General features: G+C 43.7%; 1 protein-coding gene across 4 annotated transcripts in view; it reads right to left on the reverse strand.

Moving 5' to 3' along the window:
• Nucleotides 1-5,300: 5,300 nt before the first annotated feature.
• Nucleotides 5,301-26,583, reverse strand: part of LOC147123520 (AT-rich interactive domain-containing protein 3A-like) — a 613,732-nt gene continuing 592,449 nt past the window's right edge. For 3 of the 4 annotated variants that reach the window (XM_085974068.1, XM_085974056.1, XM_085974072.1), the window contains exons 7-8: nucleotides 25,249-25,341; nucleotides 5,301-8,025 (exon numbers count right to left, since the gene is read on the reverse strand). In XM_085974068.1, coding sequence (XP_085830194.1) covers nucleotides 7,868-8,025; nucleotides 25,249-25,341 — 251 coding nt within the window. In that variant the 3' untranslated portion in view covers nucleotides 5,301-7,867. The remainder of the gene's footprint in view (nucleotides 8,026-25,248; nucleotides 25,342-26,583) is intronic. The other variant, XM_085974062.1, reaches the window with a different exon arrangement.

The following is a 26,583-nucleotide window of genomic DNA, read 5'->3' on the forward strand; positions in this document are numbered from 1 at the left end:
ATTGGTTTTTCATTGTTGCTCCCATTCTATGCCTGTTAAACAGGTGCAACAATGTTGAGTTGAGGCCCTATTGAAGCAATAACGTCCCCAATCCAGAAACCATAACTACTCCACACCCGTTCAAATGTCTCAATTCCCTTTTTTCCAGGGACAGCTGCAATAACTGATATAATTGTTCTATATATGATTTAATCAGTATCCTAAAAATTGATTCATACATTGGACTTGTGCTTCTGGATATGCACACTAACTTCTATTTGTTTTATCCATTTCTGTCTCATTGTTACTTCTGAATCCTTGTCCTGGTTATGTTGCTCAGTGTATGTGGAACCAATGTAGATTACCATTAATTTATAAGGACTGAGTTCCACTTGTCAACATCTACCCAAGTTCTAATCCTCCCTAACTCCCTTTGAATAGCCTTTGCTTTCCCAACAAAGTTAACCATCCAACACAGTTTTCATCAGCTTGTGAATTCAGGGATCCTGCTCATAATCCTTTCATGAAAGTGATGTCTAAGGGCCCGTTTCTGGAGAATTCCACTGGTCACTTCTCCCAGTGTGAGAACTAACCATCTAAATAAATTCTAAGAAGTACACCGCCCTAATCCAGTAATAATGTAACTTCACAGAAAAGGGAAATGTAAAATTCATCTAATGTTAAGCTTCCTGGTTGAAAACTCTTCACTCATTCTCAGTTCTCTTTTGCAAATTGTTCAAAAACATTTCTGGTCCCTAAGTTCCTAGGGGTCCTCTCTGCCATCATACGTGTGGCATAATTGAACCAACACCCCCGGCAAGCCCCAGGCCAGAGATCCCAGGCCAAATCTCAGGAATGGGATCATTTGCATTGCCAGGGCGCCCTGCCACTCTGACAGCAGATTGTAGGTCCAGCGAAGATCTGGAGAAACTCTTTCAGATCTTCTGATCCCAATGGAGCAATCAAGCTTCTTTGGGACACTAATTGATCCCCACCAGGATTTCCCTAGGAAAGGTTTCGGACCTCTTTATCAGCCTCAGTGTGACTTGGTGTGAGATCTGCTAAGGCCCAGGGAGGAAGTGAAGGGTGAAACTTCTCAGGGAAGCTCGTGAACTTGCCCAGATGCGCCACCTTAACATAGGGGTGTCACTGGAAAATTTGTCCACGGCTCCCCCCTCTAGAATTTAAAACCCCAGTCTAAATGAGGTAACCAGCCTCAAATTCCTGGCTCTCCGCCCTCTATGATCCCAGGAATTTTAGGGCATCTATTTCCAGATCTCCAAATTCCTCTCTTCCATTTTTGCATGAACTGCAGAGAATCTCTATAAAGGCTTCTCCTATTTCTTCCTTTTACTATCATTGGATACGTGGTACACAGACAGGCCTGGTGCTTTATTCGTTCTGAAAGCTCCTAATCTTCTAATAACCTTCTTATCTCTGTATTTGTTAGATACTTGGCTGGTCCCCATGAGAATTTGTTTACTGCCTCTGGCATATTGGCACATATTTCTCCTGTGAATACTGATGAAAAGAAATAATTGAAGAACTCCAACAAGCCCACATCTTTCAGATTATCCATTTTATCCTTTTGTGGCCCTTTTTGTTCTTTAATGTTCCATCTGTTACAAATATTTTCAACAAAACCTCTCTGTTACTTACATCAATTTGCTGTTCCCAAATTTTCTTTTCCTTCTTATTTTCCATGTTACTAACTTCTTTTCCTTTGTAACAAATTATAGATTCATTATTATCTTCACTGCAATATATTAAAGCATTTGTTTTATTGTTGCCCTGCAAATAAATTTGACAACCTTCGGTTTCCATTTTACTCAACAGGTCACAAGTTCACAAACAACGAAGTTCCAGAATATTGAGTGAGCCTGATGAAATACATATTAACTAGAACTTTGTAGATGTTGCTCCAGTTTGCTAAATTCCTGTAATTTGGAGGATAACCATCTTATTTCAGAACCCTAGCTCTTCCTGGAGGAAAGTAGGGAAGCATGTACTACTTGTTTCAGCTGTCTGGACTTAAAACCACCTTCCCCTTTTGCTAAGAAAGAAAGACTTGCATTTATATAGCACCTTTCATGTCCACCGGATGTCCCAAAGCGCTTTACAGCCAAAGCGCTTTATAGTCACTGTTGTAACGTAGGAAACATGACAGCCAATTTGCACAAAGCAAGCTCCCACAAACAGCAATGTGATAATAACCAGATAACCTGTTTTAGATGTTGATTGAGAGATAAATATTGGCCAGGACACCGGGGATAACTCCCCTGTTCTTCTTCGAAATAGTGCCATAGGATCTTTTACATCCACCTGAGAGAGCAGACAGGACCTCGGTTTAACGTCTCATCTGAAAGATGGCACCTCCGACAGTGCGGCACTCCCTCAGTACTGCACTGGAGTGTCAGCCTAGATTCTTGTGGTCAAGTCTCTGGAGTGGGGCTTGAACCCAAAACCTTCTGACTCAGAGGTGAGAGTGCTACCAACTTAGACACAGCTGACACACAAACTGGGGCATGCCAGTGAGTACACCATGCTGAATCTCAATCATTCCATATGGTTTTGGCCTAATCAGTTTTCCATGTGAGCTTCCAAACTTATCCAGGATCCATCTACCTATAACTTTGTGTGAAACATTTTATAAGACTTCAGCAAAACTGGAAATTGTAGGCTACGAAATTTGTTATGGCCCGTTTTTGAGCGCATAACTGATGATGAGCTTCCAGCATGCACCTGACCTGGGAAGCTCGAGGCTCGACAGAAATTGGGCCTCATGGGTGCCTGTCACGCTTCCAGAGGTAGCTCGGCATTCACCCTGAAACTAATTGGCCTGGCTGCCTTGCTAGCAGTGGTCCTTAAGTAGGGTCTGGTTGCGGGGGTGGGGTTAGAACAGGAGGAGGGCCCAACATGGGCTGGCAGCTCCTCCCGGCTCCACAGGAGGATTAGTTAAAGAATAGTTTACCTACCATTTCTTCGGCAGCCTCCGGCAGTCCCTTGACTGCTGGTTAGGCTGCTGTAGAACTAGAGAAACTAGTCAGAGCATGTATGGTTCATGCTCCACCTAGTTTTTGACTAATTTCTGGGAGGAGGCTTAAAACAGGTGTTAGGCTTCTGATTTGCATACACAAAGCAGCTAACGTCTGTTTTAAGCAAGTGCCACAGACGCTTAGGAGGCTTTTACCAACATGGCGGCATCCATACCCCAGCTACAGATCAACGCAGGATGTTGTGCCTCAAAATTGGTCATTATTGCCCCCATTTTGCACCCAGACAATGGGCGCAACGAGGACCAATTTCAACCCCACCTCTGACTCTCAAATAGGACAAACTTGAAGCAATTTTCCAAACCAATATTGATTTTAACTCAAGGCGATATCAGAGCATGAGGGGCACAAAGTGGGCAGCACTCCCGGAGGGAGGTAACAGGGTGAGGTCCAGCCAATCTTAATGGCAGGACTTTGTTTAAAATTTGCACATCTGTCTTCCGTCTGAAGCTGGAGGGAATGGTATCAAGGCCAGCAGACGAGGGTGGGAATTTTGCCAGGATTGGGATGTAATGGAACGGACCCCGTAAGTGCTTGGGGCCATATGTTGCAGAGCTGATGCTGGCCGGGGAAGGGTGAGGAAAGACCGGGTTTAGGGAGGCCCAAGGATTCCTTGCGGGTCACTGAGGAGCACTCCTGGCTCACAAGAAATCCTCATAAAAATGAAAGAAAAAAAAGAATTACCTTGGCAGTTAAAATGCCGGATTGCTCAGTAACACAGCAGCTTCGGTCCGGCCACCATTTTAACACTGCCACTCCCCACTGGGTGGGCTGGGTTAAAACTGAGGCTGTAAAGTTTTGAATCCAGACTGTGCACTAGGAGTGTTGTGCAGTCTGATTGCTACAAAATCATCTCTTCCAGATGGACTCAATACCGGATCCACAATTTGTTTTTCCATAAAATTGGCATTTTACAGCAAAGGCTACATCTCATCCTTGTGAATTGCACTACAAGGTAGGTTTTATGAATGCATTGCTGGCGAGGAAGCCTCGCCAGTGCATATTAGAATATCTGGAGCATACTGCCTATCATTTTCCATCCATGAATGAACATTGTGAGCAGCAGGCCAGCAATGGCCAGTGGGCGAGGCCCTTATAACTCTTTCCAGAATACCCATGAGGATGCAGTTGTCCAACTGTGCGAAAAATACTGCACTCTTTACACTGATTGAAGCTCCGCTGCTCACAGATTCTGTAAAACAGATTGTTAAAAAGACAGTGCGACGAGTAAGATGGGACAATCTTGCAACTCATCTTCTGACAAGGATACAAGTTTTGATGAAGAAAATCAATAGTGTGGATATAGAGCCATATATGCAAAAAGAGATATATTCTATGCTATATTGAAGAAGGGAGATCCAGAGAGCATAATTATGAGGTAAAGCAGCCACCAACTATATTGCACTCAGGAATAAATTATTTGTGCTTATGAATTGTAAATTTATGAAATGTCATCTAGTGCAGTAAAGAACAAAAGGATGTGGGTTTGAGACAATAATCACAGTTAGAACAGTAAAGATGAAACAGTTAACCAAAATGAAACAATTGCTTTGAGATTGGGTTGAATAACAGTTACATTTAAATACCTTTGCAGAGCTTCCTCAATGGCTTAGTTAGTAAATGTACTTTTGGTGCAGAAATGAGCTATACAGGCTAGGAAGATACCAGGTTTAATCCCAAGCCTGTTCCGATTTAGTTGATCTCAGCTGACATGGTCATAGAGTGCTACAAATGGCCATGATGCCTTAGTTTATGGAAAAGAAAACTAGCCAGAATTCTGCCTTTTGACCACTATTCGGTGGCCTGCTTCTGGAAAGTGCATCTATGTGGATGTTAGCTGATGACAAAATGGGTAACAACTGTGATGCTCCAGTTTACCACCGAATGACATTGACTGCCTAGACTCAGGCATGAAGAATATCCAATAGGGCAAGAAACCAGAGACTATTCAACACGCTTGGAACTATACCCAAATAAGAGAGGAAAATAAAATCTCTTTGGAACAAAGCAAAGTGGGCAAAACTGGCTTAAGAAACAAGCTGACGAAAGGTCATCGACCTAAAACGTTAACTATGTTTTTCTCTCCGCAGATGCTGCCTGGCCTGCTGAGTACTTCCAGCATGTTCTGTTTTTATTTAGGAAACAATTACCAGTTATAAGGACAGATATCCCGTCACATTTGTTGAAGAACTGATCATCACCAGCCACAGGAAAGCTCTTAGTGTGTAAAATCATGACTGCTTGCAGAAATTCACACATTAGAAAAGACTCTTTCAATTTACAGTTTAATTTCTGACCGGTTTACAAAGAATAACTCCAATGCCAAAGCAAAACACCATTTTAACACAAACATACTCTCGACAATGTATTTGTTTATATAGCATCTCTTTCCTTTCTAAAATTCTAATCCAGAAGATGGTTTCAGGATTTATTGAAAACGGTTTTATTACTGAGTAAGAATGTTACGGACGCATAGGTAAATTCATTCAGAAAGTTGGGGAGGCGGGGTGGGGAAATGTGGGTGGTTCAGTAGACTTGACCAATTGTTATTTATTTTCCTAATAGTAAAACAATCCTAATAATAATTGACTAATAATATCTTTCCTATGAATGGATAGAAAAATCTCGGTTGGTAAGAAAAATTGTGCTGCTGCTGATGAAAAATGATTAGTAACCACATACTTGACTGGTGGAAAACCTAAGTGAATGGAACACTTTAAGAAGCTGTTTGGTTGACTGTTTAGTAGTACACCTTTCCAATTGTGCATATTCCACGGACATCAAATCGGAGAGAGAAATCACTGATTCTCCGAGTAAGCAGCATTTTCTAAATGTACTAGAAGTCAAATGGTAAAAAAAAAATCACCTGTTATTTTCTTTTTTTTTGTTTGATACCCCTGAGCACCACAATCCAGTTTTCACTTAATGCACTGGATTAGTCAAGAAGAAGAAAAAAAACGTTTCATACACAGCTAGTAAGCCATTTTTAGAATCTAAAGTCCTACTGCATTTAGCATTGCAAAAAAGCCTAAACAAAGTGAACAACACATAATGGACATAAGTAATATTTATCAGCAATGTGCTACTGTTCAACAAAGTATGTGAAATGTGTTGTTTGATCTTTGGTACACAGCAAAAAAAAAAGGAGCCACCATTAAACCTGGTTCACAGTCAGCTAGAATTCCAGCTAATGGCAACTTGTTCCCTTCCTAACACCCTGCAAAGATCCTAATGATGTGACTGGGAGTTGACAATCTGCTATTCAGAATAATGAGGTAGGTGTACAATAGAATATTCCCTTCTTTGGTACAATACAAAATTAAAAAAAAAAGTGATTGGTGAAAATAAATGCTTCACAAGTGGCTTTACAATAAAAATACAAATTAAATAAAATGACTTCTATGAGGTATATTATGAGCATCTCTCTCTCTCTCTTTTTCGTTCTCATTAAATGTTAATTAGAAGATTCACGAGGTATTCGGCTGCATCTGTGAATAGCAAATGGACAGGGGTAGAGGCAGAGGTTGCCATTTGAGTATATCAGAAGTCAAGAAAAAAATCAATATAACAGCAAGATGCTTCTTTCAGACTAAATTCTATAGACTTGACAAGCCTTTGCAATGAGCTGTTGGATTCTGACAGCATTAATTTGCACAGACACACCTCCACCTCCCCCTTGACTCCATTCAACAGCCTGGGTCAGTGCATCACTGTCAACATGATCATCTGGCCCTATTCAATAAAGCCACTTAATTGATAAAACTGCCCCACTGCTTTTTTTCTTTCTCTTTGTGCATTTAATCATAAATCTCCATATTATCGCTGCACAGGGACAGACGTGCAGCCATCATTGTGAACAACAGGACATGGATGATAAGACAGAATTGATCCCTGTAACACAGTTGTAGCTTTGTAAAAGGTCAGGCCCCAGATGTATTCCCAAGATTCTTGCCTGATATGGCAATTTCCTTTCGAGATCCAGTACCATATGAACAAACCCTAAGCTGTTTTCTCTCTCTTTGGCCCTACGAAGAATCACCTTCCTCTAACGATTCTGTGTCATTCGCACAAAACACTATAATTATACAGTGTTAAGTCAGTCCATTTAAAAACTGTTCCCTTTCTTCAATATTGTAATGTGTTCATTCTTTCTTTTATATTTATCGTTATATTTATTTCATAGTTGAATTCAGCCCTGTGATATGATGCCATATATCCTGATAAATTAGTTATCTCTTTGGTAAAAGCTGAGTTACAGTATATTGTATTTTTTTTCCTGAAAACAACTGATTGTTGAAACAAAGTAATCAATCCCCCTCGATCATGAAACATTATTAAGATGTAAACATGATCAATCCATATTTCTTTTTTTCTTTTTTTTCCCTTCTTTTTGGCCACACCTAATAAATCTTCCAAAAATTGAACCCTTCTGCAGAACACAACAAAACCAGTTATACACGGACAAGTGCGTCCAACCAAAATGGTCATCCAGAATCTCATCACCATCTTCATTGAAGAGTCTATGGTTGTGTGGATGTCCGTCTAAAAATTTAAGTGTCAACCCACTTACAGAAAGCAACAGATTTACGCAAAGTTAAAATCACTGATTTCCATTTTTTTTTCACAAAATTGAGTGGAGCCCAGTCCAACGGTGATCAACTGTACAATATAGTAAATGTGACCCTCATGCATGATTGAGTTCGTTTCCATCACTTCACCTGCAAAGTTATCAATATTCTCATTGCAAACTTTCCTTGCAAAAAAAAACACTCTCAAAAAAAACACCAGAGTCTTCAGGGACTGTCTCGTGTGGTCTCCTGTGTGCTGGCGAGGCTTCAAGGTGCAGAACTGGTCGGAGTGTGACTATGGGACGAGGAAGAGGAAGGCTGGGCTTGTGCTGCTAATGCCGGACTAGGCATGCCCTGAGAGCTGCTGCTGTTCCCATTGCTGCCAGACATCACGGGAATGACTGGCCTTCGTGCGAACAGAACCCCTGCAGGAAAAGTAAAATGTAGTAATGCAAAGGAATTGCTATTCAATATGAACACACACACATGCACATAAACATATGCCTACAGAGAGATAAGTAGCCCCATTCGATTTTCTAATCTAACACAAGTTGTGGGGGTGAGGGGCTCAAATGGTCTGACGGTAGACCAGAATTCTTTTGTGGGTGACATAACATGCTAAAAATTAAAAATTCCTCGGCTGCTTTTTCAGTGACCTCCAATGTCCCTTTAAGGCCACTCACTGCCTGGTACAAATGGGCACAGCGTGTGTGGCACTTTCTCCGCCCATTTGTACCTGAAAATTCCAATCGAATGGCGTAGGATACCAATTTGCATATTTAAACAGGCTGTTTCAGCCAGGTGGACTGCTCGCCCATTTACAAAATTGTATCAGGCAGGCCTTGGTTGTCAGTAGCGTGGCGGAGGTCTAATCGAGGTTTTTAAAATGACAAAAGGATTCAATAGATACAGAGAAACTATTTCCTCTGGTAGGGGGAATCCAGAATAAAGGGGTACAATCTTAAAATTAGAGCTCACCCATTGAGGAGTGAAATTAGGAGGCAATTTTTCACACAAAGGGTAGTGGAAATCTGGAACTCTCTCCCTCCCTCAAAAGGCTGTGGACGCTGTGTCACTTCAAATTTTCAAGTCTGAGAATAATAGATTTTTGGTATGTAAAGGTATCAATGGTTATGGATCAAAGGTGGGTAAGTGTAGCTGAGGTACAGATCAGCTATGATTTAATAGAATGGCGGAACAGGCTTGGGGAGCTGAATGGTCTATTCCTGTTCCTGTATGCAAGTTCATACTGCATGACATCAGCTAATGTGCCAAAGTAAAGGTATGATGCACTCCTGTATAACTGGCTTGTTACTGTGGACAATAAACAACCTAATTTTTACTGTGTATCACGGTTTATTAACATTGGGATATATAACTCTGCACAATAAAACTGATTTCATAGAGCAAATGATTGCTTTTTGACTGGGGCGTAAAGGCAGTAAATTTAAATACATGAATATTTGGTCGTGTGTGAATACTGCCAAATGCATTTTGACAGCAAATATCTCCAATTTGCCGTATATTTTTGTATAATTACTAAGAAACCTAGAGGACTTTAGTACAAGCACCTCTGAGACTAAAAAGAATAGGAGAGAGCAAGAGGTAAATTAATAGTATAACAATATATATATAACAAAATAACACTATAATAACAAAATGTGAGGACAGAACCTACACCTTTGCCTGTACATTTCCAATTAATCTTCCTACTGGAGCCACACAGAATAAAGTGAGCTGCTTTCCAAATAATTATGTCAAATGACATTGGAGAAGAAAACTGCTCAAATCCACCCAAGTGCAAAGACAACATGAGTGTATTTCCCGTAAGCTGTGAACAGTAAAATCACACAGAGTGCAGGATGTTGCCCTAGATGTGGTTCTGCAATGCTAGAGAATTGAATTATTTCAATTGTAGGTCTGGATTCTGGATTTTAATTTGAATGTTCAGGCCAGTGAACATGTCAGGAAGAGCCTCTTTAGTGCACTGCAGAATACAGAGGCGGCCCTCTTCTATAAGCTGGCCATCTTTATAAACGAGATCATCAGGAAGGACGTGGCCTGATTAGACAGAGCCACCATGGATTCAGAAGGGACAGGCAGTGTTGACCAATTTACTTGATTATTTTGTGAAGGTGGTGGACCAGGGTTAACAGTGGATGTTATCTACTTAGAGTTCAGGAAGGCATTTGACACTGTCTCACCTAATAAACTACTTTACAATGTGCGTACCCTTTGGATAGATAGCAAAGAATTAGGAAGAAAAAAGACTTGCATTTTATATAGCGGCTTTCACAACCTCAGAACGTCCCAAAGTGCTTTACAACCAATGAAATACTTTTGAAGTGTAGTCACTGTTGTAATGTAGAAAATGCGGCTGCCAATTTGTGCACAGCAAGGTCCCACAAATAGCAATGAGATAATGGCCAGATAATCTGTTTTGGTGATGTTGGTTGAGGGATAAATATTGGCCAGGACACTGGGGAGAACTGCCCTGCTCTTCTCCGAATAGTGTTATGGGATCTTTTACATCCACCTGAGAGGGCAGATGGGCCTCAGTTTAACGTCTCATCCAAAAGACGGTATCTCAGACAGTGCAGCACTCCCTCAGTACTGCACAGAAGTGCCAGCCTAGATTATGTGCTCAAGATAAACCTGGCAATTACAGGCCAGTCAGTTTAACGTTGGTGGGGGACAAGTTTTTAGAAACAATAAGCCGGGAGAAAATTAACAGTCACTAGGACAAGCATAGACTAATAAAGGAGAGCCAGCACAGATTTGTTAAGGGAAAATTGTTTTTGACTTAACTTGATTGAGTTTTTTGATGAGATAACAAAGAGTGTGGATGAGGCTAGTGCAGCTGATGCTGTGTATATGGACTTTCAAAAGGCGTTTGATAATTAGGCTTGTTAGCAAAATTGAAGCCAATGGGATAAAAGGTGCAGTAGCAGCATGGATACAAATTTGGCTAAGGGATAGAAAACAGAGAGTTGTGATGAATGGCTGTTTTTCAGTCTGGAGGGAGGTATACAGTAGAGTTACCCAAAATTCAGTACTAGGACCACTGCTGTTTTTGATATACATTAATGACTTGGACTTGGGTGCACAGGGCACAATTTTGAAATTTGCCAATGACATGAAACTCGGAAGTGTAGTAAACAGTGAGGAAGGTAGTACTAGACTTCAAGAGGACATAGGCAGGCTGGTGGAATGGGCGGAAACATGGCAGATGAAATTCAACACAGAAAAGTGTGAGGTGATACATTTTGGTAGGAAGAATAAGAGACAATACATGCTAAATGGTACAATTTTAAAAGGGGGTGCAAAAAGAGAGAGAGACCTGGGCGTGCTTGTGAACAAATCTTTGAAAGTGGCAGGACAGGTAAACAAAGCAATTAATAAAGCATATGGGATCCTGGGCTTTATAAATAGAAGCACAGAGTACAAAAGCTAAACCTATATAAAACATTAGTTCGGCCCCAGCTGGAGTATTGTGTGCAATTCTGGGCACCAAAGTGTAGGAAGGACGTGAAGGCTTTGGAAAGGGTACAGAAGAGATTTACTCGAATGGCTCCAGGGATAAGGGAATACAGTTACGTGAATAGACTGGGGGAGTTGGGGCTGTTCTCCTTGAAGCAGAGAAGTATAAGAGGAGCTTTGATAGAGGTGTTTAAAATCATGAAGGATTTAGATAGAGTAAATAAAGAGAAACTGTTTCCAATGGCTGAAGGGTCAATAACCAGAGGGCACAGGTTTAAGGTGATTGGCAAAAGAACCAGAGGCAACAGGAGGGAAAACTTTTTTACACAGCGAGTGGTTAGTATTTGGAATGCACTGTTTGATAGGGTGGTAGATACAAATTCAATAGTAGCCTTCAAAGGGAATTGGATAAATATTTGAAGGAGAAAAAATTGCAGGAATATGGGGAAAGAGCGGGGGAGTCGGACTAACTGGATTGCTCTCCGAAAAAGCCGGCGCAGACTCGATGGACCGAAAGGCCTCCTTCTGTGCTGTAGATTCTTTGGGCAGGATTTTCATTGGGCCATGGAGGCGGGATTGGAGGCGTGTGGGGGGTTAAAATCCCGAAATCGGGGGGCACGAATCCATTCCGCCCCCAACCCGCCTCCATGCCAGTTTCAAAAGGGGGGTACCTGACCCGCACTGGGACCCGCCTCCCCGAGGCGGGAAGGGGATTAGTGCCAATTAACTGCCTGTTAACAGGTAGTTAACAGGCCGTTTTTAGCCTAATCCCTATTTTCATTCTTGAAGTGTGGGATTCCCGACAGCTCCAAACCATGCCAAGTTAGCGAGGCGGGCCGTCAAGCTGAAGGTCTTGGAGGGGTCGAGATGTCCGGTGTTCAGGTGAGTGATAGGTGCATGAGTGCAGAGGTAAGTGTGTTTGGTGTGTTTAAAGTGTTTAAGGAAGTTTTAATTACCTTTACAGCCTTCCTTCCTTCAGGTCTCGGGAGTCCCTCATCTCACTGGCACAGAAAGCAGAATGGCCGCGATCTGTCAAAAATTGCAGCATTCAGATTTCTGTTCCGGAGAGATCTCTAAATCATCCTGAGAGGAAGGAATTAACTTAGAGTACAGATTGTCAGTGTTTGACAGCTTCAAACAGCTGTTGAACGCTGATATTTCATCTGTCAAAAGGTCTTGACAGATGAAATATCAATCTGTGACGTCACCTGTTGCCGGGTGGCCCTTAGTTGGCCTGCTGAGCCCACTGGGCGGGCTCAACAAGGTCAATCAAGTCAAAATCGCGTGGGTAGGCTACAACTCGATGGAGGCGGGACTACAACCCCGAAAGTTGTAGTCCCGCCTCCTCAATGAAAATCCAGCCCACTGACTCTATGAGAAGTCTTTGGAGTGGGACATGAGCAAACAACTTTCTGACTCAGAGGCGAGAATGCTACCCGCTGAACCAAAGGCTGACACTTTGGACAGTTGATACATAGCTGAAAGATAGACAACAAAAAGTGATGATGTACGGGAAGGTGTCAGAGTGGAAACCAATTGCCATTGGAGGCCCACAGGAGTCGGTGTTCAGGTCATTGTTGCTTATATTTTTTACAACAAAATATTGTCCAACGCATCTCAATTTGTGAGTGACACCAAATTGGGTGCAGTGGTGAACACTAGTCAAAACGCAATACTCCAAATGGGTCACGACAGGGTTGGTCAGATGGAGTTTAACACAGATAAGTATAGAGTCAGGAGATTAAGTAGAAGAAGCAATAATGTGGATTATATATTAAATGGCAACATGCTAGATGTAACAGAGCAAGAAACAGATCTGGTGGTTTTGGTGCTTTGATTTTTAAAACTGTTGGTTCAATGTTCACAGATGGTTAAGAAGCCAAATAAAATGTTGGGATGTAAGCTAGAGGTGTGATTTAATAATCTAAAGAAGTGATTTTGAAGTTGTATCTGGCTTTAATGAGGTGTATCTGAAGTACTGTGTTCAGTGTGGTGTCCATATTATGAAGCAGATTCCTGAACTTAAACAGTTGAGTTATGAGAAAAGGTTGTCCACCCTGTGACATTTGGAAGAGAGGAGGACGGGTGTTTTTGATACAGGTCATTAACGCATAGAGAACTTGGGGATCCAGAATCTGAGGACTATGGAATCCTAAGTTTATAGTTAAGGGTGTCAAAGAATATTGGGACTTTGAAATTTGTGGGGCTTCTCCCAATCTTCCGCAATAACTTGAGCAGGTGATCAACAAAGCCCTCAGACATAAACAGCTGAAAACAACAAATTACGCCATTTTCCTCGGGGTTCTGAGATTGCGAGAACCCTGTGGAATTTCCAGGCTGGGAAAATTAGGTAACATCTAATAGGACTTTGATAGAATTGAGAAACAGATTACCAGCGGGGGTGGTGGAACAGAAAGCCATGGCAAAGTTTGAAAAATTCCTAGTAGGAAAGAAGATACAGGGCTGTTAATTCCTGAAATCATGGTAGCAAAACCGATGGCTTTCTTGGAAGAGTGAGCTAGACAGACTAAGGGGGTGACTTTGCCAATGGGGAGCTTTTGGAGGCGGGACTCCCACTTGTCGGGTTTCAGTCCCGCCTCCATCAACTTCTGGCCAACCCACGTTATTTTCCCTTGATTGACCTTGTTAATCCCGCCCAGCGGGCTTAGCAGGCCAATTAAGGGAAAGCCGGTTACAGAGAACGTCAACGTATGACGTGTCATCTGTCAAAAATTTTTGACAGAAGAATTGCCATCATTTGACAGCTCTGTGAAGCTGTCAAACAGTGGCATTCTCTGTAGTTTGATAAGGTCTTGAATTCAAGACCTCATCAAACCCCTTCCTTTTGCAGAAATAAGATGTTTGTTGCATTGGAGAATGCAACGGCCATCTGTCATCTCTACTGCGGACGTGCGAGACTCTTCGCATACACACCGACTGAAGCCTGCAGGAAGAAACAAAGGTAAGTACACTTTTTCTAACACTTTGCACTTACCTCAGATATTCACCTCTCCACACTTGCACCCATCACTCACCTCCACTTTTGGACCCCTCTGACCCCCGCAGACCCACTACTCGCCTCGCTGACCTGGCGGGTTTCGGAGCTTTGGGAAGCCCGCACTTGTGTGGGCAAAAAGGGGATTATCCTATTTTCTGCCTGTTAACTACCTGTTAGCAGGCAGTTAAGTGGCTGTAATCCCTTTCCGCCTCCAAGGAGATGGGACCCGGCATGGGATGGCTACCCGCCTCCTGGCAAGATGGCATGGAGGCGGGTGGGGGGCAGGTTGGGCACCCGCCCCCAAATTCTGCCATTCTCCTGGCAGTCCTGCCTCCAAACCTGCCTCCCCGGGGCTGGCAAGGTCGCCCTCTAATTGTTTTCTTCCTAAAACATGACTGTGTTACTGTGTTAAAAAGGGAGCTATATTAATATTATGGTAATTCTGGTGGAATTACAGCTAATAGAGGGGCTAATCCTGCAGTGTTCCTTTAAATCTGCTTTTCCCCCAGTAGGTTCTGCAGGCAGCTGATAGCAACAAGTTTATTTTAAAAGGCACTAAAGATTTTACTGATTATTCTGATGGTTGGGGTGAGTCAGGTTGCAGAGTATGGAAACAAAATGACCTCATATCAAACGACAGGATTCTAGATAACACTGCCAGTCTTAAGATTTATAGGAGTTTTACACCCCCTACCCTGACACATTTTTTTTTGTTTTAATCAATTATCAGCTCATAAATCTTTAACCTTCAAGCATATCTAGACTTCCAAACAGTTACTGTAGTTCATGATTCATCAGCTGAAATGCTTGGTTGCCTTTCCACTCTGCATCCAAAACTGGATAGAAGTTGGAGATTATATTTCCTATGAGTTGCATTAGACTGATGCACAGAGCTGAAAATATTGGATAAATCCCGGGTGTGAGATATTTAGTTGCGGGACATATATCTGACTTATCCAAGGATGCCAAAAACATATACATGGCTAAAGGTAGCAAGCTATGTCTGTTTTCTGGTGATAACCAAGTGGCACTATGTATTATTCTCTTTTCTCTGTTTTCCTCCTCTTTTTTCATTCACTGTCTCCCTCATTCTCTCTCCACAGCTCCATTGTCTGTGGCATTTGAAGGGATTTTCTCTAGTTTTCTAAGATTGGAAAACTGCTAATGTAACGCCCTTATTTAAAAAGGGAAGTAGACAAAAGGCTGGAAACTATAGACTAGTTAGCCTAACATCTGTGGTTGGTAAAATGTTGGAGTCCATTATTAAGGAAGCAGTAACAGGACATTTGGATAAGCATAATTTAATCGGACAGAGTCAGCATGGTTTTATGAATGGGAAATCATGTTTGACAAATTTGCTCGAATTCTTTGAGGACGTAACAAACAGGGTGGATAAAGGGGAACCAGTGGATGTGGTGTATTTGGACTTCCAAAAGGCATTTGACAAGGTGCCACACAAAAGATTACTGATTAAGATAAAAAATCATGGGATTGGGGGTAATATACTGGCATGGGTGGAAGATTGGCTATCTAACAGAAAACAGAGAGTTGGGATAAATGGTTCATTCTCGGGTTGGCAATCAGTGACTAGTGGTGTTCCGCAGGGGTCAGTGCTGGGACCCCAACTCTTTACAATCTATATTAACGATTTGTAGGAAGGGACCGAGTGCAACGTATCCAAGTTTGCCGACAATACAAAGATGGGAGGGAAAGCAGTGAGTGAGGAGGACATAAAAAACCTGCAAAAGGACATAGACAGGCTAAGTGAGTGGGCAGAAATTTGGCAGATGGAATATAATGTTGGAAAGTGTAAGGTTATGCACTTTGGCAGAAAAAATCAAAGAGCAAGTTATTATCTAAATGGAAAGTGTTAGATCCGTGTATCTTAATGTTGTGTCCTTCAATAATCAGACTGCAGGGAACGATTCAACAGGTGTTTACTGAATGAGGGTTACTCTAGAACTAACTGTACAGATCACTACTCAGGGTTTATATACAGGTGTGGTCACTGCCGGTACTACAGTATACAAGAGCTGTAAAAAGTAGTTCTCTCCCTTAAGGTATATATACATTACAATTCCTCCCCTTTTAGATTAACAGTACCATAATACTCATTTAACAATTAACATTTTTAATATACAATGTTATATGAAAATAGTCCATTCATATATTCAGTCTCTGGGGAGGCTTCCTGATTCTTTCTGGATAACGCCTTTCCCGAGTGTCTCGCTCTTGGTGCGGAGGCGATTCTAGCACCCTGTCGTCAGTTGATTCATCAGCTTCCAATGCTATTGTTTCTGAGGTAGATGCAACCTGTACGTCGGGTTCCTCACCAGGTACGTATGGCCGAGACATGGGGTTGACTCGTTCCTGTGACTCAAGGATCTGTTCAGCATGGTGTCTCACAATATTCTCCCCAACATCCACTGTGTACATTAGTGGCCCCTGCCATGTGCATATCGTTCCTGGTTGCCATTTCTCTGTTCGGTAGTCGCGGGCCAAGACTGGTTGCCCTACATTGAAGCTCCTTGTCGGCTTCTCATTGATGTGCTGGAATTGCTTACTCTCAACATCTCTTCGTACATTTGGTCTGAGCAAATCCAGAAGAGATCTCAACCTTCGGTTAAAGAACATCATGGCCGGGGCCTGGTTGGTGACTGCATGTGTCGCATTTCTGTAGGCTAACAGGAAATTGTCCACCTTATGCTGCAGTGGAATGTCGTCAACGCACATGGCCTTTACTGCTTTTTTAAAGGTTTATACGAACCTCTCAGCCAATCCATTTGTGGCTGGATGATACAGGGCGGATGTGTAATGCCTTACCCCATTCCTTTTCATAAATCTTTGAAACACTTCGGACACAAACTGTGGTCCGTTATCAGAGCAAATCTGCTCTGGCAAGCCGTTCCTGGCAAAAATGGTCCGTAGGACTGCAATAGTTTTCTCCATGGTGGTGGAGGACATTTTGATCACCTCAGGCCATTTCGAGTGCGCATCCACAGCTATTAAAAACATTGAGTCCATGAATGAACCAGCAAAATCAATATGCACCCGTTACCATGGAGATGAGGGCCACTCCCATGGGTGTAGAGGGGCATGTGGTGGTGCATTTTGGACCTTCTGGCATCCTGAGCAGCTCTTTGTCAGGTCCTCGATTTGCTGATTGATCCCCGGCCACCACACATAAGCCCTAGCAAGGCTTTTCATTTTCACCCCTCCCAGATGACCTTTGTGAAGCTCATTGAGCACTCTCTCCCTTAACTTGGGTGGAATTACCACTCGGGATCCACACATCAAGGTCCTCTGGCATACTGACAGCTGTTCTCTTCTGGATGAGAATGCTGGCAACAGTGAGTCGCCATGTGCTGGCCATCCCTTCACCGTCAAATCAAATACCCGAGACAGTGTCGGGTCATTTCGGGTCTCCTTCTCTATACCAGCGCTAGTTACTGGCAAGCATTCAATTATAGTCGAATGAAATATTTCGACAGGATCCACTGCTGGTGCTTCCTCCGCAGTAGGAAGTGGCAGCCGTGATAGCCCATCAGCGTTTCCATGCTGTTTCGTGCCCTTATACTCGATTTCATATTGGTGCGCCCCTAGAAAAAGGGACCATCTTTGTAGCCGTTGCGCAGTCATCACCGGAACGCCCTTCTTTGGATTAAAGATGGAGACAAGTGGTTGGTGGTCAGTCAGCAAGGTGAACTTCTGCCTGTGCAGATAGTGATTGAACTTTTTCACTCCCCACACTAGGCTGAGGGCATCCCTGTCAATCTGGGCGTAGTTACGCTCAGCTGAGGTTAGTGACCGAGACGCAAAGGCTACTGGCCTCTCTGAGCCATCCGGGAATTTGTGCGACAGCAGCGCTCCAATGCCATAGGGTGATGCATCACACGCCAACCGAATTGGTAGTGCTGGGTTGAAATGAGCCAACACCTCTTTTGATGTGATGTGATCTTCTGGAAAGCTCATTTACATTCATCACTCCACTTCCATGGTACCCCCGTTTGCAGTAGGGTGTTCAGTGGGTGTAGTACGGTAGACAAATTCGGCACGAACTTATGGTAGTAGTTCACCAGCCCGAGGAACGACCTCAGTTGTGACACATTTTCCGGTGCTGGAGCCTTGACTACTGCCTCAATCTTTTCAGGGGACTTATGTAACCCCTCTTTATCAATAACGTGGCCACAATACAAGATCTGCTTCTGGAAAAACTCGCATTTGTGGCGATTAGCTCGGAGCCCATATTCCTTCAGTCTAGTGAGCACCTGCTCCAGGTTGGCGAGGTGATCACTGTCATTTTCGCCCGTGACCAGGATGTCGTCCAAATAACACTGGGTCCCTGGAATCCCTTGCAGGACTTGTTCCATTGCCCTTTGCCAGATAGCCGGAGCTGATGCTACCCCGAATACCAGCCGGTTGTATTGGTAGAGACCTTTATGAGTGTTGATCGTGAGGTACTGTTTCGAGGCTTCTTCTACCTCCATTTGCAGGTACGCCTGGGCCAGATCAATCTTAGTAAAGCGTTTCCCTCCAGATAGCGAGGCAAAAATATCTTCAATCCGCGGAAGCGGATATTGTACAGTGTGAAGGACTGGGTTCACTGTCACCTTAAAGTCCCCACAGATGCGAACCTTCTTTGGTTCCCCAGGCGTATTACTCAACGACCTCTTCATTACAGAAACGATGGGTGTAGCCCACTCGCTCCAGTCCACTTTGGACAGTACTCCTGAACGTTCCCAACCTTCCAGCTCTGCTTGGCGGCTGGGCGGATCGCATAAGGTACCGGTCTGGCCTTAAAAAACTTTGGGCTTGCATTTTCCTCTATTTTGATCGTCGCTGTTATGCCTTTTAGTGTTCCAAGTCCCTGCTGGAACACTTCTTGTGCATCAGTTAGCATTTTTGACAGTCGTCCAGGTGTGACGTCATCATCCTTTTTGGCATCTACAGACAGTGCTTGTATGGAATGCCAATCTAGCTGTATCTTCCAGATCCATTCACGTCCTAGTAGTGGTGGTCTTCCATCTGGCAATACATATAGGTCCATTTTTGGTGTTTCCTTGCCGTTATATATAACATTCACCCTTATTTTTCCTTTGGGGTAGACTTTTTGCCCTGTGTACGTCTTCAAGACAATCTTTGTATCTCTCAAGGGTATATGTGAGAATAGCCGCTTTTAGTCCCTTCGGTCATGTGTCCAATTGCATTTTCACTTGGACTCCTGCTATCTTGAGCGTGACCCAGAGAGTTTGGTGATCCTCCGTTTTGATCACATTATGTCATTTCAGGCAACCCAGCTCCTTGCTTCCGGAGTCTGTATCACTTTTCTGTTCGTCTGAACTACTCTCCATCACCTTATGTACCTTCTTGTACTTCTCCTGTGGAGATTTCTTGCTGCTGGTTTTCTTTCCCGACCTGCAGACTCTTGCTATGTGTCCTACTTTTCCATGCTGCCTGCACACTTTGTCCTTGAACCAGCAATCATTATGGTCATGTGTTGTTCTGCCGCAGCGATAGCACTTCACTGTTCCGTATGACATTTCATTTGTGCCATATTCTTGCGGTCTCTGTTGTATCTCTGCAGCGCCCCGTGCTGCTGCTTCGTGTGATACTGCAATGCTGAAAGCCTTGTCCAGCGTAAGATCCTTTTCTGATAGAAGCCGTTTCTGGGTTCCTTCACTTTGAAGCCCACACACAAACTTGTCCCTTAAAGTATCTGCTAGTCCCGTTCCAAACTGGCAGTGTTTCGATAGCTTGCACAGTTCCGTTAAATACTCAGCATTACTTTCATCTTTATGCTGGTTCCTTTTGTGAAACTTAAATCTTTCTGCTATCAGCAGCGGTGTGAGGTTTAAGTGGTCCTGTAGGATTGACACTATGTTTTCAAAATCCTTTTCTACTGGCTTCTCTGGGGTTACTAGGTTTCGTAGTAAGCCATACATTTTTGCACCCATTGAATTCAACAATACCAGCGCTTTCTTGTCATCTGGCACTTCATTCACCTTGCAGTATACTTCTATGCGTTCGACATATGTCGTCCAATCTTCGACTTCATTGTCGAACGCTGTGATACTGCCACTCCTCGGCATTTTTGGGTGTGGTTAGACTGGCTTAAAATGGCGTCTCCCGCGCTTTCCTTTCTTCCCCGCTGCGGCTTAAAATGGCGTCTCCCGCGCTGCTGCCAACGCCGCTCTCGGCGGTCCTCGTGGCAAATGGCAACGCCCTGTGGGTTTCATGCGCTGCTCCTGTGCTGCTGCCAATGCCGCTCTCTGCGGTCCTCCTGGCAATGGCAGCGCCTCGCATTTTCCTGCACGCCTCTCTCCCCCGTTGACGCTGCTCGGCCCTTGAACACCGGCTGCGCTCTGCTCTCTCTCATCTCTCTCCCCGTTGACGCCGCTCGGTCCTGAACACCGGCTGTGCCCTGTGCGCTCTGCCCTCTCTCTCTCCCCCGTCGACGCTGCTTGGCCTTTTTCTGTGACGCTCGGTCGGGCTCTAGCCGCCGCTGTCCGGGAAGGGTCTGCGCGGTACCTGTTGCCAGCCCGTTTCGCTGGACCACCGTGACTGGAAAGCCAAGCCTGGCTCTCGACAGCCTTCCCTGCGATGCTCAAATCTCCGCTGGATGACTGGGCGGTTGCCCGTGGTCGACGCCCGTGCTTCTGGACTCGACCTCCTTCCACTGTTCTCCAGGAGCGAATCCCTGGGAGGTGATGCAGAGTTGCAGGTAGGTTCGAATCTGCGTCGTCGCCAATGTTAGATCCGTGTATCTTAATGTTGTGTCCTTCAATAATCAGACTGCAGGGAACGATTCAACAGGTGTTTACTGAATGAGGGTTACTCTAGAACTAACTCTACAGATCACTACTCAGGGTTTATATACAGGTGTGGTCACTGCCGGTACTACAGTATACAGGAGCTGTAAAAAGTAGTTCTCTCCCTTAAGGTATATATACATTACATACATTACAGAAAGAAACTGCAAAGTGCTACAGTACAAAGGGATCTGGGGGTCCTGGTGCATGAAACACAGAAGGTTAGTATGCAGGTACAGCAGGTGATCAGGAAGGCCAATGGAATCTTGGCTTTTATTGCAAGGGGGATGGAGTATAAAAGCAGGAAAGTCTTGCTTCAGTTACACAGGGTACTGGTGAGGCCACACCTGGAATACTGCGCACAGTTTTGGTTTCCATATTTAAGAAATTATATACTTGCTCTCGAGGCAGTTCAGAGAAGGTTCCCTCGGTTGATTCTGGAGATGAGGGGGTTGACTTATGAGAAAAGGTTGAGTAGATTGGGCCTCTACTCATTGGAATTCAGAAGAATGAGAGGCGATCTTATCGAAATATATAAGATTGTGAGGGGGGCTTGATTGGGTGGATGCGGTGAGGATGTTTCCACTGATGGGTGAGACTAGAACTAGGGGGCATAATCTTAGAATAAGGGGCTGCCCTTTCAAAACTGAGATGGGGAGAAACTTCTTCACTCAGAGGGTAGTAAATCTATGGAATTTGCTACCCCAGAGAGCTGTGGAAGCTGCGACATTAACTAAATTTTAAACTGAGATAGACAGTTTCCTAGCAGATAAGGGAATTAGGGGCTACGGGGAGTGGACAGGGAAGTGGACATGAGTCTAGGTTCGGGTCAGCCATGATCCTATTGAATGGCGGAGCAGGCCCGAGGGGCCGTATGGCCTACTCCTGCTTCTTATGTTCTTATGTTCTTTTGCTCATTGTGAGCTGTGGATGTAGGGGTATCCCATGTCCTTGTTCTCCATGTAGAGAAAGCAATATAAAATATGCTCAGATTTACTAGCACAGTGTGTAAATGTGGAAGGGCAAGAAATCATGATTTGCTGCATGAACATTCCATCAAATGCAGGAGAATTGATAGGCCCACCTAAGTGCAGAACAGCCTTGCTTAAAAGGAGCAAATTATGAATAGCGGCAAGTACTGTCAAAGGCCTGCAGTCATTTCAAAGTCTGCAATAGAGGGCCGATTTTCAATATATGTGCTCTCAGTGTGGGGACTTGCCCACTAAAAGTGCATGGAGTCAATTTTAAAACTAAGCAAGTTTCAGGCAGGACAGGGCAAGTGCAAAATGCACTCATGGGCCTAAGTTTGAGGCAAGGAGTATTTTAACTCCCAGCCCTCATCCCCGTATCACAGGTCAGCTGCCCGCCCGAAACAAGCGGAAAGCGACAGCTGGCTGGTAGGTGAGAGAGGAAGTTGGGGTGGTTGAAGGCAGCTCACCAGCACTAAGGAAAATCACAGGGATAGGAGGGTTTCGGGAGAGTCTCACAGAAGGGAAGGAGGCTGGGGATGTGGGGGAGGCGGTAGGAGTCTTTTATTTTATATTTGTTCATGGAATGTGGGCATCGCTGGCAAGGCCAGCATTTATTGCCCATTCCTAGTTGCCCTTGAGAAAGTGGGGGTGAGCCAACTTCTTGAACTGCTGCAGTCCGAGTGGTGAAGGTACTCCCACAGTGCTGTTAGGGAGGGAGTTCCAGGATTTTGACCCAGCGACGATGAAGGATTGATGATATACTTCCAAGTCAGGATGGTGTGTGACTTGGAGGGGAACTTGGAGCTGGTGGTGTTCCCATGCGCCTGCTGCCCTTGTCCTTCTAGATGGTAGAGGTTGTGGGTTTGGGAGGTGCTGCCGAAGAAGCCTTGGCGAGTTGCTGCAGTGCATCTTGTCGACAGAGGAGGCTGCGACTTTCCTTGTGGGGCCCGAAAGAGCATTCCTGTTCATCCTGGCCCCACAATGGAAAGTTTTACACTTAGCTTGGAGGGTCTTCCCTATCTGCAGGCCTGGTGGGAAAGCTGCTGCGGCTTCAGGAGGGGGAGTGAATGGGATAAAAAGTCATTTCTGTCTGGTATTATTATTAAAAGTTCCACTGGTTGCCATCAGTCTGGCTTGTACATAAAGCAATAGAATTTCCGAGAGGGTTTCCCCCAATTTCCCCCATTCTCTTCATCAGAAGATCAGCAGAAAGCACAGAGTAACTTTGTAAACGGCCAAAGATGATGCGGGAGATTGGGAGAATGCCCACAGAAATACTAGCCCACATTCTCAAAAATGCTAAATCTACTGTGATTCTCACAGTGCTTGCTCTCAAACTGTTTTAAAAAATACTTCTTTTAATCTGCTCAGAAACATTGCTGATCTTTACAGTAGGGTTGCATGGCAAACATCATTTTCACTACTTTCAAATGTATCCTAATTTATGGAGAGAAATGTTTAGCTGCAGGTGACAGTACCTCTGGAATCCCTAAGTAAAGAGGTTTTTATTTTCAGTTTCAGCTGGCCTCACACAGAAAATCAACCTATCACTTATCTGCAACTGAGTGCATCGACAGTCACTGACTCACCTCCTGTGGTGAACAGCAGTCAAAATTTACTGCCAAGTTCATTTTCAGCAGGTGAAACCAGTTAAACTGTCAGGCGTACTCCCATGAATATGGCCACACTGCTCATCCAAACCATAGAGGCTGTTTTCATCTGAATAGCGATGTATTATACAGATTTGGGTGATGGAACGTGAAGGATATTGATGAGACAAAGATACCAACAGCAGAGATGAGTTGGTTGAGAGGAATAGTGAGAGAATCCAGGATGCAAAGAATCAAGAGTGATATATGGCTTCGACAAGAAACAACACTTATACAGAAGATACAAGGAAGACGACTGCGATGGTTTTGGCACGTTTGGAGTGGAAACAGTTGGACTGCCTTTCATGGCCCTGCACACAGAGGTACATGGGACAAAAAGCTGAGGAAGACCAAGGAATTGCTGGATAGACAATGTCAAGAGTGACTTGTCACAGAAGTGGGTACAGATGACTGAAGAGGCCAGACTAGTTCAGAACCGACAACAGTGGAGTGAATTCATTCGGCCCCATCGTCGCCGCCGAGCAGACAGACAGGAATTTATTAGTGGTACTACCATGTACAATATGCATTTGCCATTAGAGACACTTCCATAATACAAACAAGACACTGTGGGCTGGATTTTCCTTATTGCAACGGCAGGGTGGATATTCTGCCTGCTGCTCTGACCATACTGCAACTGCAACCCATTTTCCTACTTTGTACTATGGAAGTATCGCTTAAGTAAAATGCTTGCTGTTGAAACATGGCTCTGTGACAAGGTTGGGTCCCCACCTCCAGAGGCAAAACGCCATTGATGGCAAATGTCAATGGCCACCAGCCTCGGGCTGCTTTTTTTCTGTGGCCTCTCTGAGTTTCCTACCCATCCATACTGGTCAGCAATGCACATATGTCTCTGACATCAGGAAAAATGCAAGTCAGCAAAATGAAAACTACTGTTAAGACAGCAAGCACAAATTTGTGTGTACACAGTTGCTTCAAACTTGCAATCACAGCCTTTAGGTAGCTGTGCATGTGCAATCTTGTGGATACGCAGTTGCTTCAATGTTACCACTGATGCTCTGAATCCATCCTGCAATATAAACAAGGTAAGCACCAGCATCCTTTTGCAGAGTGACTGGAAATACAAATAGGGTATATAGGCAGTCAATTATGGTTAGCACGGACTCAGGCTACTCAATACAGGCTTCACTGTACAGAGATTGTGCCTCAGGCCACGAAAGGTGGTGAATTTGTTGCTGCATTTCCACATACTGCTTATTATTTTTATGGTCTAGACTCTCGTTATGTAGTGATTTCAACAGCTGTCTTAGCTGTAGTTTTCATTTTTATTCGCTTCTGTTTAGTACAACATTCCTTAGTAAGTATCCCTGTCCTATCTGTGCTTCCGTTCCATCCCCAGCCCCCCGCATCCCATCCTATTTAATTCCATGTTTCCATCTGTTCCCTTAGGAACGGGCTAGAATTAAAGGGCAAGTGAACATGGCAGAGAGGGCTCTGAACTGCCACTGCTTACACAGTGGTAATTAAACCCTCAGCTCAACGACACAGTCTGGATTCAGCAGTCGGTTTCTCAATCTATGACAATGAGCACAATCGACCACAAATCAACAAGGGCAATTTCAAGATATTTAACTTTTTTAACTGCATCGGACTGCCACTTCATTAGAATGGATTTTATAGTAAAGACATCAAATTGTGTATAGAACTTAACGCCACTGCACTGCTATAAGTTATTGGATTTCCTGCTTGCAATTACATCGGAAAACAGCCTTCTATTTACCTGTGTAGACAACTCCATTTATTTCTATTGACATGTTGATGCTGCTAATGCCATTTGTAGACAGGTTCAATGCAGTTTCTTGTCTGTCATCTGCTGGGGAAAGCAAGAAGAAGAAAATACCAATATGAGTGCCAAAAAGCGAGATAGCTGAGAGAGTAAACTAGAGATGATAAGCTGACTCTTGGGACCTGATAACACCGGGATATTTGATTACCAAGTTTCTCTTAACAAATAATGCAAGTACTCTGTGTTTTTCTTTCCCTTCTGTACTTGCCTGGAGCTGTTCTTTATTAAGACGAAATTGGGCCCAATTAGTGGAATTCTTTACCTTCTTCAGTCTTCCTTTTCTCCTATATGCCGGGTCAAAATCCTAGAACTCCCTACCTAACAGCACTGTGGGAGTACCTTCGCCACACAGACTGCAGTGGTTCAGGAAGACGGCTCACCACCACTTTCTCAAGGGCAATCAGGGATGGGCAATAAATTCTGGCCTTAAATTTAAAAAAGTATTCTACAAGCTTTTAAAAGTCAAGTTTGGGGGTGGTTGCCATCTAACAACTTCTTCTTAATTTCTCCTCCTCTATTAGACCTTGGTGGTGTCCTGCACCATGGGCCTTGGTCTTTCACCCAGGTTTCTTAATAAAAAGTAAGTTCCTCTCCAAACTAATTTTAAAGTGTTTTGTAAAGCAAAAAGGTCATTGATACCAATCTGACAGTTGTAAGGCAAAAAAACTTACTGAGAAATGTAGACCTCCTACTTCAAATGGCATTTTCCTCACTGAGTAAATGTATTGAATGAGATACAAGTTGGACTTTGTTAAAACTTTTTTTGTACTCATCAAGCTGAAGACTATTAGTTTGTGGGATAGAGTACATTTTATTTCCGCTACCAGCAATCAGCACCAAGCTTTCCAGATATCACACAGGTTAGATGCAAGAACAATAACAACAGTAATTTGTATTTATATAGCACCTCTAATGTAAACAACATCCCAAGGTGATTTACAAATAGGCATATGGAACAATGGGGTAAAGCTCCCTCGACTCTGCCTAGTAATATGCCTAAATCCCAACCTCAGATGAGTATTTTCCACTCCACCAGTGTGGTAGTTTCTATTTCCCGCACCAGCCATCCTGGTACTTCTGGTAGGGGTCTAATTTGCTTTTAGGATTAGAACTGGTGTGCATGCTAACTGTGATTAAAGGGTAATAATTTGTTTCATTATAGGGTAATGGAATGGGCACTAACTTTTGTTCACACCACTAAAATTGTTTCTGAGGTAATCAGGTAACCATCCAGGATAAAGTAGCCCGCTTGATTGGCACCCCATCCAC

This window comes from Somniosus microcephalus, chromosome 2 (assembly GCF_052327205.1).
Source record: "Somniosus microcephalus isolate GS21.2 chromosome 2, FLI_Smic_1.0, whole genome shotgun sequence".
NCBI lineage: Eukaryota > Metazoa > Chordata > Chondrichthyes > Squaliformes > Somniosidae > Somniosus > Somniosus microcephalus.